General features: G+C 41.5%; 1 protein-coding gene across 1 annotated transcript; it reads right to left on the bottom strand.

The window, feature by feature from the left end:
• Positions 1-3,966: 3,966 nt before the first annotated feature.
• Positions 3,967-12,531, bottom strand: LOC6042013 (WD repeat domain phosphoinositide-interacting protein 3). Its single transcript, XM_001851131.2, has 4 exons — positions 11,786-12,531; positions 4,886-5,508; positions 4,602-4,824; positions 3,967-4,540 (listed from the first exon to the last, which is right to left on the bottom strand). The coding sequence occupies exons 1-4, from the start codon at positions 11,850-11,852 to the stop codon at positions 4,434-4,436; spliced, it is 1,020 nt and encodes a 339-aa protein (XP_001851183.1). The 5' UTR covers positions 11,853-12,531; the 3' UTR covers positions 3,967-4,433.
• Between the last annotated feature and the right edge of the window lie 981 nt (positions 12,532-13,512).

Raw genomic sequence — 13,512 nt, 5'->3', positions numbered from 1 at the left:
TTAACGTTGGTATAACTACTACTTCCTGACAGCTTAAGGCGTTGACTTACAATGCACTGTCAACGTTACAGCAACGACTCAAATAGGGTTTGATACACATCAACTCTCCCGGCTTTAATATTTGTTTGAACTGCTACTTAAGAACTCTGACTGACCTGACCTTTTGTTCGACTTGACGACGTTTTTTTGTTTCACCGGCTTTTCGACTTATTTCATGGAATGCGAAGGACTAGCCTGACTTTATTGTTGACTCGACACTGTCAACAATGATTAGCTTCAAGAACTAACCGAATTCATGTTCTGGAAACATTTTTCTACGAATGTTGATCAACACGTGACTAACGACTGACTGACTAAAAGTTCAAAGACTGGCTTGATGAACTTTTCACTGACTGACTGCAAAATGGCTGACTGCCGACTTCTAAACACTGAATTTCAAACACCGTGACTTACCACGTGGAAACTCTTAAAGACTGTACTCAGCTGACATGGCTGAGGCTCTTACGACAAGGATGACCTTGACACCAGATTCGATGGCGGCGGATCGAAGCGACTGCCGACGACCACAAAAAACTAACCGACAGCATGCATGTTAGAATTTACCTGAATCCGCTCTGGACCACTGGTCACCATTCTCCTCCACTAACCTTGATCTTTCCAGGACCATCCTTGACCACGTGTTCACTGGCTGACAATCGAGACACTTCACTGACCGCTTAGTTTGATCTGAGCTAGATCTCCGAACTTTCTCCACCAACAAACAATGACCCACCGAGCACATGTTCGTTTGAGGTTATGTTCTTCCACTACGATGGTAACAACTCACTTTCTTCTCGATTATCAAATAAGCACTCATTATTCCACTCGCATCGATATCTACGCGTTTTCCTTTTCACCTCGTCGCCTTTGCTGTATTGTGATACGAGGGAATAAAAGACACTTTGTAGAAATACTTTACCAGGTTGTATTTCCGACGACTTCTTGGTTGACCCGACTCGTCCAGGGTCCGTTGACGAAAGAGGACGAACTACTAGCGCAGGGCGCTTTTATAAGGTAGTTTTACAATTGTTAACGGTGGTATAACAACTACTTCCTGACAGCTTAAGGCGTTGACTTACAATGCACTGTCAACGTTACATCAACGACTCAAATAGGGTTTGATACACATCAATAACTTCTTTTGAAATCACCAACGTCTATATCACCCTGCTGTCATTGAGGGGGACGCTTTGTTATGATTCGTTTTTCTTCGCCGAATGTACATGGCGCTTTGTTCATGTTGCTTTTTTTTTCGTCACGAGGTTCATGTAGTCTTTTGTTTGACAGGTTGACAGGGCTATATAAACAGGGACTGCTGATGGCAGAGATTTTGTTTATGTTACTTCATTTAAAATCATGATTAAACAGACTTTACTGAAGTAACTTTTGCTCATTTTTGGTGGAGAAGTAGCTTATTAGGAGTACTTTCAGAATATGAAATAACTCAGAAAGTGTCAAAATGTACATGATGCCTTTTGAAATGTTACCGTCGATATACCCTTTTCATCAAAGGACCAATATGAAAATAAAGTTGTTTTGTTTTGAAATCGTAATCGAGAAATTAAAAGTGCAACATGGAGTTAAACTTTCTGTTAAGCTATCTATCTATCGAGAAATTAAAAGTGAAACATGGAGTTAAACTTTCTGTCAAGCTGCTGTGAAGTTTACCATGACAGTTGCGAAAGTTTCACTCCGATAGTTATATCGAGAAATTAAAAAGAGAGATGTGAGCCGGTAACATGGAGTGAAACTTTCGCAGCTGTCATGATAAACTTCACAGCAGCTTGACAGAAAGTTTAACTCGATGTTGCACTTCACTGAAACCCCAACCATGGTAGTTGCTACCATATTGTAGGGTTAAATTGAAAACACGCACCGACGTATTTTTGCTAAAAACATTCCGTGCTTGAATTAATGGATTAACGCAGTCAGTTTTACTATGTCGAGAGCGGTATGGTAATTTCAACCCTCTAATATGGAAAGAATGATAATGAATTCGTAATTGCTACCATGCAATTTCGTGGAAGCATGGTACATTCTACCATTTTTGCGTTTACTTTCACCAAAAAGCCACAGTTATTTTAATAAGCAGCATTTTTAGCAAATGTTCTTAAAATTACCATGGTCGGGCTTTCAGTGTTTTAATTTTTCGATTGGGTAACGCAGTTGGGGGGAGGGAGGGGGGTCGGGGCGACGACGGTCGGGCCGTTTTAAGCTCTATACAAAATTTAAAAAAATGTATGAAAATTTTGTTACGAGAGGGGGAGGGAGGAGGTCTATAAATCCATTTTTTTTTTGCGTTACGTTACAAAAGAACGCTCCCATATCGAGAAATTAAAAAGAGAGATGTGAGCCGGTAACATGGAGTTAAACTTTCGCAACTGTCATGGTGAACTTCACAGAAGCTTGACAGAAAGTTTAACTCGTTGTTGCACTTTTAATTGCTCGATTGGAAATAACTCAAATATTTAAAAAAAATGTTGTAGCCTAGGTTGTAGCTGTTTTTTTTTTTTTTTTGACTGACCGCCTGATATGTCAGCAAACATACTTCGCAGGGCTGTGACAGGATACTGTGACGAGAAGTTCGTCATTTTTGGGTTAAATTATATGTCTTTCACTGGGCTTAGCTGCCCATGTTCGCATAAATGTCCCATATGCAAAAACAATAAGCTGAGAAAAACGCATTTGATATTTATCAAAGGCGTTTTTCTCCAGTTTTTTGCGAAAACTTAACACGTAGCCTTATGTGTGGGATAAATTATTTGTCCCACACATAAGGCTACGTGTTAAGTTTTCGCAAAAAAACTGGATTTTCTCCTGATTTCTAGTACAAAGTTCCGGATATTGTAGGCTTTTCTGAAAGATCACACGATTTCGACCCAAACTGCATAAATATCTCAAAAACGATAAACATGCATATGGGACATTTATGCGATCAGGGGCAGTTAAAGCCTTATCGAGAAATTAAAAAGAGAGATGTGAGCCGATAACATGGAGTGAAACTTTCCCAGCTGTCATGGAAAACTTCACAGAAGCTTGACAGAAAATTTAACTCCATGTTGCATTTTTAATGTCTCGATAAAATCGCTCAAAACTCATTTCTAAATGTATTTCTACAGTGTATAGCCGTACATGGTGCCAGAAGGTCGGACGAACGATATTCAGCCGCGAACCCGGACGGGAACGCCGACTTCGTCGAAGGTCGCATAAGGCTTTCTAGTCAGAAATTTACCAACACATTCAAAGTATGTTTACATGACAGCTGGACGTTTGTTTGCATCAGGTTTCCTATCTCTTTCCAGCATTTTTTTTTTTGTCAAGCGACTTCTAGCTGGTTTATTTGACTGACTGCCCGATATGTCAGCCAACATACTTCGCAGGGCTGTGACAGCTAGAGATCCTCGATCATTGTTTGCATCAGGACACTGTGACGAGGAGTTCGTCATTTTTGAGTTAAATTATATTTTTTTCACTGGGTCTAGAAAGCCTTATACGCAATGGCCGTAGACGAGGAGGCAAGAGCGCCCAACATTTTGGATGTGATGCCAGATATAAGGCTTTCTAGTCAGAAATTTACCAATACATTCAAAGTATGTTTACATTACAGCTAGACGATTGTTTGCATCAGGTTTCCTATCTCTTTCTAGCAAAAGTTTTTTGTCAGGCGACTTCTAGCTGGTTTTTTTACTGACCGCCCGATATGTCAGCCAACATACTTCGCAGGGCTGCGACAGCTCGAGCTCGATTATTGTTTGCATCAGGACACTGTGACGAGAAGTTCATCATTTTTGAGTTAAATTATATTTTTTTCACTGGGCCTAGAATGCCTTATGTGAATTGCAGTGGATGTACCAGTACAGTCAATTCGAGTAAACGAATTTGCCTTGTAGTAATAAATTTTGAAATAAATAAATAAAATACTGTACATTGAGATATACCAACAAAAATATTTATTGAATAATGGGGCTTATCTCCATTGTTTCAGATGACATACACAATAATTCTATTCGCTCAATAGTAATAATCATGATAATCGCTTAATGCTCATAATGTATGTGTGTGTGTTTGTTCTCCTTGATAAATATTATATCAATAGTATGTATGTATATATTAGTTCACTTACAATCCAGATTTTTCCCGTATTTCTCACAACGTAAAATAAACTTTTTCCATCTGCATCATGAGAGTGTGTTGTGTTTGAGGAAACAAGAACCCAAAGCAAACAAAAAACCTGGACTTTTCCATCTAAAATAAAATCGCTTCTTCTCAGTAAAGTAGGTTCCCCGGTCCCGTTTGACCCCGTTAAAACCGAGACCGAGCCACATTCGAAGACACCATAATTTCCGCGCATCTAAAACAGTCTCTCTCTTTTTTTTAGCGTAAAACAACGTCCTCTAGGTGTGATCGTCGGTCATCTCGAGGAACTGCGAGCAAACCTCCCGGCTGCACTCGCCCTTGCTGTTGTAGACGAACTTGTAGTAGTGGCCGTCGGCGCAAATTACTGAAAGTTGAAATTGATTTTAAATTAATTTGAATTTACTGAGTATACAAGAATTACTCACCAATGACCGAATTGTTCTCGGAGCCGAACGCACAAATGCACGGCGGGCCCTGCGGAATCGAAAACTTGCAAAACGACCACTGGCTGGTGAAGTACTTGGTCAGCAAGCTGGACGATTCCTTGCCCTTGGGTTCCTCCAGGTTGAACACGTGGATCGTGCCGTGGTCGGACGAAACGACGACCGCCGTCGACGCGTGGTTGAAGTTGATGCAGTAGATCTTGGCCTGCCGGAGGAGAGAAAGAGCCAGTTAGATCCGCCATTGTTCAAAGAATCCCAAGACCTACCTGATTGGACCCTCGCCGCAGCTCCGCGACCTTGGTTCCGCTGGCCGTGTCGAAGATCCGTATCAACGTGCCGCGGTCGCTCGCCGTGGCCAGTCGCGTGCCCTGCAGGTTCAACGCGATGCAGCTGATGGCCGTTTCGTGGGCGATAATCTCCTGCGGGGCTTTCTCGGTATTCGCCAGGTCGACGATCTGCACGTGTCCCGTTCGCCGGCCCGGGAACGCCAGCAGTGATTTGTTGCTGTTGGGACAGAGCACGCACAGTCCCTGGCCGTTTTGGCTGGTTTCGAACACGTGCAGCTGCGTCGGCGTTTGTGTGAACGTGTAAACTTTGATGATTCCTTCCAGCACAACGACGATCCGGTCCCGCCGTAACCGAACTGCCTTGACCGGGGCGTTAAAGTCCAGCGAGATGGCCGGCGCCTTTTTGAGGTCGTCCCACACGAGCACTTTGTTCGGAGGATAGAGCGGCCGGATGCCGCCGCCGACCAGGGCCAGATAGTTGCACCGGAAGAGCATCTCCACGTGGGCGACGCCGCCGTCCGTAAAGTACTGTCGTTCCTTCTCCTTGAGTGGGTCCGTGTTGTACACCCGGAAGCCATTGTCGGTGGCGCACGCGAAGCAACCTGGGGAAAAAATTGAACGTACTCATTTCAGATCAAGCAACGAAATGACATTTGGTGAGCCGTCGACGTGCCAATCTAGTGACGATGCTGCGAGAAGGACTTATTTAAGCGATCAAATTTAAGACGATTTCTAGAGTTATTTTTGAAAAAAAAAAACCTATAAAAGACAATAGTATATAGGACCTCTTAAAAAAACGCCAACTTCGTGAAACTTTCTTGCAGAATTCAGTCAAAATCCAAAAATTCGATCCATCTTGGGGTCCCATAAGACCCTAATTAAAATTATTAAGTTTAGTAAGAAACTTCAAAAGTAATGCTAGAAAAACCATTTTGAGGAAAGTCCGGGAGATTGTAAAAAGGGTGGTATTTGTAAGAAAACCTACCTTGTTACATATTTTTATAAGGTTCTTTTCAATTAGCCGAAAAGGTAGAAGATCTGATAATCCTTCAGAAGTATATAAGCCGACTTCTTTTCATCGCATTGCTAATAGTAATAACTCATCAGGATCAACTCGGATCTTTTCGGCAAAGTTGTAGGAAATTGAATTTCCTACAGGAATCTCAAAATTTTGAAGCGTTGTTCTTTCCCATATATTTTTACGATTTTCCCAATTTAAACATCAACGACAAAAAGCGACCCTTGAACCACAGACAAACAGACGGGACACTCGAGTGCCAAACCATCGTCCTTCTAAAACGGTTATTTCAAATGCAATTTTGTTTCGGCATCCACTCACCCGGCGCTGATGTCGCTGCTGTCGTGACAGCTCGCCCGTCTTTTCTTAGTGTGTGTGATGTGTGTTTTTAAGTTGAGCTTGAGCACGTGTGAGGCAGCAAATGAAAACAAAACAATTATGATGGAATTCAAGAATTCTAACTATGATCCACAATCCAGGCTTTGCTGGACAAGATTGGGGCAGTCTTGGTCAAGGTCATATGAGCGGCTGACTAACGAAGACATACCTTTTGCCCCACTATTAACCCGGGAGGACTTCTCAACAGCCCTCCGATGTTGAGGCTGCTGCTGAGGCGCACGATACTGCGGAAGAAGCCGGATCCTATGGTGGAGTCAACTCCTTCGGAGCAACCTGATGCTTATCCTTCGTGGACTGCTGCTCAGATTTCTGATGCTGGTCGTCCTTTTGGCGATATTGCGTCGATCGTGGGCGCCACTCAATCTTCTTCTACAGTTGAGTTTCTTTGATTCTGTTTCGATGTATGATTTTGTGGTAGCGTTTTTTGGAATCTTTGCGACTTTTTGCTTTTGTTGTTTGGCGCAACTTCCCCGCGGATGTTTCCAAACGCCCATCATGGGGACCAATTCTGGTAGATTTGAATTGGATTTTTTCTATTTCAGCGGCCACTACTGGTGTTTTCGTGACCAGGGGTATTGAGATTTCGGTGGACGAGGAATCTTCGACAGAACTTGGAAGCAACGGGAGGACCAGTTTTTTATTCTCTGTCGTTGCGGTTGTGTTGCGTCGGTACTGATGCTGCCGCATGATTTGGCACATGAGGTTCTTCCATTGGAAACGGAACCGACCGTGGAACCGACCCACCGTCATCTTCGGCCATCGGTGTTGATTTTTATGTTTTTCATCGGGTACTGACAATCAGCAACAACAAAATTATTTCGATCAGCTGATTATGTTTACAATCATTATGGCTTGATTGTCTCACGCATACATTGACACATGACAATGAAGGGTATTGGTATGTTTGGGCTGCGCTTCGGCATCAGCTCACCAGGCAGCGCTGGCGTCGCCGTGATTTGGTGGTTTGATGAAGGACGATGGATTTCAATAATAATTTGTATGGAGAGTCACGTCTGTTTGTCTGTGCTTGAACCTTAACCGATTTGGCTCAAAATTGGCGCAGTTACTTATTTTTGCCAAAAAAAAATCAAGCCAGCGGGAATCTCTTAAGATTTCCTAAAATTATCAATTTTTCTTGTCACCCATTCAACATTCATGGCTATAACTTGAAAACGGTCCCCTTAAACATATCAGAATTCTAGATTGAATTTTCAAAACAACCTATCCCTCATGGGTTTCCTATGCAGATAGGACCTTTTGAAAATTGAATCGAGAATTTATTTTAAAAATAGTGTTTTTTTTTGCATATCTGGATTTTTTTTTGTAATGGTCTAATAAACCAAATTTCCAGTTTTTGCTTTTTGGGTGTTTTTGAAACCGCCTTGAGTCAGGGGTATTAAAAAACACCAAAAAACGCAAAAACTTAAAATTTGGTTTATTGGACCTTTTCAAAAAAAAAAAACTCCAGAAATCAAGTTTTAGTGACAAAAAGTGAAATTAAAAAAAAATTACCGTGTACCATTTTTTTCAGTGTACTCCTTATTCATCCCTAAAACTTTGCCGAAGACACCAAATCGATCAAAAAATTCCTTCGAAAGATACAGATTTTTGAATTTCTATACATAATTTTTGTATGAACAGCTGCCAAATTTGTATGTAAAACTATAAGGACAAACTAATGATGCAAAATAACTTCTTTGGGCATACCGAAGGCACCAAAAAAGTTTCAGCCGAATTAAAAAGAACAAAAATTAAAATTAATAAAAGAGATCGATTTCGTAGAGAACTGCTCAGTAGGGGAAATCTACCCATTTTAATCCTAATAAGCGGTCGTGTTTGAATGATGCTGGATAATCTAGAGACTCCCTTGAATTTTACTAAAACCAAGTACACCAACGAGTAGAGCAAGTTTTTGTGAACTTTTCTGTTTATTTTCACTTTCACTAAAAGTTATTCTATTTCTTTACCAAGCATTTAACAAAAAAAAAATCCTAAGGGTATTCTAATCGAGGCGAATGCATTGGGCCACGCCCATTTTTCTAATATCGGCTTAGTTCTTTTTTCTTCCAACACTCTGTCGAGTGTTGCCATTTGCGCTGACAGTTCAAACGAACACTCACGAAAAGTGGCATTTATAGGGAAAGTTTCCTGGCATCGCTGGCTGTGCTGGTGGTGGTGTTGACCGTGTTGACGGCCAGCCTTTGTTCTTTTTTGCCTTCGTCTCTCGCTCGGTTTTCTTCAGCCTTCGATTTGAATGCAAAGTGAAAATTGAAACGTCAAACGACTTGGCGCGTTTGTTTTTTTGATGGCGCTTGCTAATTTATTACATTTTTCGGGATTATTCTTCAAGTGAGTGCCTTACTAATGATCAAAAGAACATGTTGCCGGTAGTTGGAAGCAATTTCATATCTTAAGCGCCGTGAAAAAGTAAGCGAAAGTGAAAAGTTAATTTTGGCGATATTCATTAAGCGTTTGAGGGATTCTCGTGTGTGTCACTGTGTGTGCCAACAAAATGATGAGAAGTGGTCTCGCAAAATACAAATTATGATCAAAAGTGCATTAAATGTGATCTTTTTGGCCAGTAAGTGGCATACATTTGCGTGCTTACTCGAGGCGGTGCTGTTGCTGGTAAGTTTATAGCCCAAATAGCATTTTTGGAGCTTTAATCGAGTATCAAACTCTCCATATGACGACGATAGGTGTTTGATTGGAAAGGGTAGATTTCCCCTACTGTAAATATTTTGAACGGCAAGCAAAATCAAATTTGGATAACTGAAATAGGGGAAATTCTCGTATGTTTGGCAGGTTAAGCACTCGCTCCTAACTCCATCCAATTGGATGATTTTCACTAATTAAACTAATTTTGCAAAACTTTTGATAGAAACTTCTTATTGAGCTATTTATCACTCGATTTCAGTTGAAAACGCTTTCAATTAGCTTTAATTGAATGCCAATGTTCTGACCTGCCAACATTAGAGGCACGCTGGAATTAGATGCTCTTCCCCTACCAGCAACGATTGCTGAATCTTCGCAGCAAATGATCCGTCAAACTGACACAAGAAATTTGCTAATTTACGTTTCTTTTCAATTTGGTTTTATTGGTGTATAATCAAGATACAATAAGTTCTTTTGAGGTACATAACAAAGTTTTGGAGTTCCTTACAGCTGTGTGTTACATCATAACCCAAGTTGGAACAGTTATTGCTTGTAAAAAAAACTTTATAAAATTGAAAGGGAAAGGGGATAGAAATAGAGAAAGCTTAAAACTAGATCACAGTTGTTTATCCTTTATAGATGTGCTTGATCATCAGCTCCCCAAGCGCCAGCAATTGCTCCGCCTTGTTACGGCAGGTCCGAAACCGCGTCATCATCTACGCTGCAAGAGCAAAGAACTCTGGCGGGGTAAAGAGATTTTCCCTGGTAACTTTTTGCTGGGCCTTATTGCCACTGCCGGCAGCGACCACGCTAGCGAACGATCGCCCCCATCCAGGAGGGAACGCTGAGTTGTCCGCTGGAACCGTACGATGACCAGCTGCCGGCACGGTTTCGCTCGTACTTCGCTGAGGAGGGTGGGACGCTGCTGCTTTCTTCTTCCTCTTTTCCTGCTCCTCGAGGTAGTTTTTCCGTGCGCTGCATCCACGGTAGTTGCTGGTATGGTTACCTCCACAGTTCGCGCACTTTACGCGCGGCTTGGTTTGTTCTGCCTTGTCCCCCAATCCTGCCTTGCACGGCAGTGCTCACGCCTCAGAGAGGTGTGATTCACCGCACTTCACACTGCGGGATGGGAGGTTGCAGTTCCGCGAGCCGTGGCCGAATTTCTGGCAACGGTGGCATTGTGCTGCTTCCGACGGGTTCTTTGAGTAGAACCGCCAGTTTACCCAAAAACCGTCCAACGCCTTAGTTCGCCGCAGGTCTTGAATTTTGACGGTGCCGCGGTCGAAGTACAACAGGTACAGGGTGTGTGTACCTGTGACTGTTGTCTTCCGAGAGAGGATTTTTATGTCACGCGGCGTTATTCCAGCACCCGAGAGGTCCTTCTTGAGGTCGGAGATCGGGCGGTCTTGGTACCCCTGCAAGACGACCTTAACGGCCGTCTTCTGCACGGGGTCGAATGTGTAAAACTTGAAATTTTGACGCTTCAATTTCTCCACAACCAGGTCGAAGTTCTTTTCGTCAAATGTGTAAACTTGCATTGACGACTTACCGATTTTCAGACAATATCCGAGGCCTTCCAGCAACTTGTTAACATCGTCCGCCAACGTGTCCAAAACAAAAATGGGAGGTGGTCTACGTTCCTTTGGAGGATTATTCTTTTTTGACTTTCATCCGTGCACGACCGGCGAAAAAATTCGAAAAACAGTAGAGCACAGAGCACTTGACTGCTGCTTGCTCTCGTGCGTACACGGAGGTGATAATTTACGTTTCTTTTGTTGAAATCTCAGTTGTTTTGACAACCATTTTACTGAAATTTCAGCAAAACTATCTGTCAAAGTGACAAATGCCAGTTAACTGAGAATTCAGTAAAATCTAAATTACTGAATCGTTTATTGAAGTTCATTGATTCAGTTGATGAAAATTCAGTAAAACTTGACTAAATTTCAGCGAAAAAAAATTTGGTGTGCAGTGATGCCAGTTCAGTGGTAAACAACATAAAATCAAATTGAATTATTTAGAAATTATATCAAATTATTCATCACTCAAAACAATTTTGATGAGAAAATAAATAAATACTCAAACCCCAATGGTTTGACACCAACTGTTGTCAAACGAACGGGGTCACTTTTTAGTTTGACACCCCTTTTACACGGAGTTCACACACACTACCATATGTTTGTTTTGATAGTGTGCGTGAGTGCCGTGTAAAAAGTGACAGTGACAGAAATGGCTTGTGCATTCTGCGCCGCATACTGGAAAAGTAGTCAATTTTTTTTTCAAAGTTACTAAAAAATAGTTTTAAGCTAAAATTTTTCATCAACCAAGTATACAACATTGAAAGGAACATCCCAAAGCATAAGCCTACAACACTGAATTCATAAATTTGAATGTTTTTCTATGCTTTTTGGTGCATTTTCCTTAGGCGGTCCATTCTGTCCCCCCTCCCCCTACCACTGGATCGACCCTTTCAAACATTGCTCCAGATTTTTATTCTCAAAAAAAACAACAAAAACCTTAAAAATTTAAAAGGTCATTTTTATAGTTTTTAATTTTTGCCTAACAAAACCCTACGTTACACAATTTGCATTGTCGGATTCATTCTAATGATTCCCAAGGAAAAACACCTCAAACTATAAAGAAATATCGCCTTTATACGGCGGAATTCTTCGCCCCCATTTCGCGTGATTGCCTTAAATCAGTCTGAACTAGCTCTGCCTCACACTTCATGCAAGATCATTCGCTTGCATCATGATTCATATACCTTACTCCCCGCAAGGGGGAGGACTGTCCTCATTCCACACACTCACCTTGGTCCTGGTTGAATCCGGCGTACAAGAGGCCGTTCCCATACGGGTTGCTGTCCAGCAGGTTCATTTTCAGGCTGGTTTTGGTGCACTTTTCTCCTCGCCCGAATTGTCCTCCTCCAGCTTCGAAAATCTGCCTACGCAAACAACCGCCCAACTTGCAACCGGGGCGGGGAGGGCGGAGGTGGACAGTCTCTAATTATTTTGACTGGCGAAGGCGGCGGCTTATCATTTCATATTCTTTTCCTTTTCCTCCCAATGGCGTTTGTTGTACGACCAAATGCTGTGTTTTAAAATCTCGACTCTCAAGAGTGTTTTTGTTTTTTTGGGCTCCCCTTCGTAAAGAGTGTGTTATTTTTACTTTGGCTTCTGAATTTTAATGTCCGTCTTTTTTGCCCTCTGCCTTTTTACTTTCGATCGCAAAACACGAAAGTGATAACCTTTTCACACCTGCCTTGCTGCATACTTCGATGCACCTTTTATCACTGCAATATTCCGCTACGTTGCGATAAGCCACACAAACCACTCTTCTAAAACTGCAAAAAAAAAAGTCAACACTTTGCCACCGCCGCGAACCGAACGAAAACTGAGCCAGCAAAAAGTGCTTTTCCACAAACTTTTGCGAAGAAAGTTTACCAGAGCATCCCTGCTAGGTTGAATCGTGCTGTGTTTAAGTGACTTTAGCCTGAAATTGCTAAACATTGGACCGATATCGGTGATTCAATCTCAACTGGGCGGTGTTTGTTTGGAACTTCGCAATATGTCAAAACAATTCGATGAGAATGCGTAATCAGCTGACAACTCTGTCATCAATAAAGATGACAGTTCGATGTTTTATTTTTCAGACGATAGAAATATTTAAAACACGCTTATTACACTGATAATCAACATTACACACTGTTCAGTTCACTTTTACACACTTGTATGGGATTTTTCAGTTCAAGTATGATTACAAGAAAGTGTGTAATCATACTTGAACTGAAAAATCCCATACAAGTGTGTAAAAGTGAACTGAAAAACGATACTTAATCCACCTTTAGGTGGTTGGTGCCTTCCTCACATTCCTAAAGTCAATACATTCAGTAAAAATAGCAACATTCCCTTAACATGTTTAACAAATCAATTTTATTACTGATTTCTTTTGATAGGGTTCGCAGACCTTAAGTTTTTCTGGCTCATCGGCAAGGTCTGATAAAAAAAACCTATCCAACGAAAGTTCAAATGGAAGATTCAGACCTAGATTCAGACAATATTTTTATCACAATATCTCAGATCCGGCCTCCAGAAAGTATATAAATAACACTTAATTGCCAATAAATTGCGATAGGGTTGTCAGATCCTTGATGTTTTAGGCTCATTTGGAAGGTCTTTCAATTATCTAACTAACGATGGGTCACATGATGAACCCGGACATAATTTTTACAGAAATATCTGAGATCCGGCATCCAAAAAGTGTATAAATAACACTTAAGTGCTAATAACTTTTGATAGGGTTGTCAGATCCTTGATGTTTTAGGCTCATTTGGAAGGTCTTTCAATTATCTAACTAACGATGGGTCGCATGATGGACCCGGACATAATTTTTACTGAAATATCTGAGATCCGGCCTCCAAAAAGTGCATAAATAACACTTAAGTGCTAATAACATTTGATAGGGTTGTCAGATCCTTGATGTTTTAGGCTCATTTGAAAGGTCTTTCAATTATCTAACTAACGATGGGTCGCATGAT

This window comes from Culex quinquefasciatus, chromosome 1 (genome assembly GCF_015732765.1).
Source record: "Culex quinquefasciatus strain JHB chromosome 1, VPISU_Cqui_1.0_pri_paternal, whole genome shotgun sequence".
In the NCBI taxonomy this organism is placed as follows: domain Eukaryota; kingdom Metazoa; phylum Arthropoda; class Insecta; order Diptera; family Culicidae; genus Culex; species Culex quinquefasciatus.
Note: the sequence above shows the minus strand (reverse complement) of the source record. Positions and strands in the feature narration are given on the sequence as shown.

Excerpts from the sequence above, each read along its gene's own strand:
- LOC6042013 (XM_001851131.2), bottom strand. The coding sequence starts at position 11,852 with ATGAACCTGCTGGACAGCAACCCGTATGGGAACGGCCTCTTGTACGCC. Across the intron at positions 4,825-4,885 it reads TGCGGCGAGGGTCCAATCAG|GCCAAGATCTACTGCATCAA; the intron begins GTAGGTCTTGGG and ends CTCCTCCGGCAG. Across the intron at positions 4,541-4,601 it reads CGAGAACAATTCGGTCATTG|TAATTTGCGCCGACGGCCAC; the intron begins GTGAGTAATTCT and ends TTCAACTTTCAG.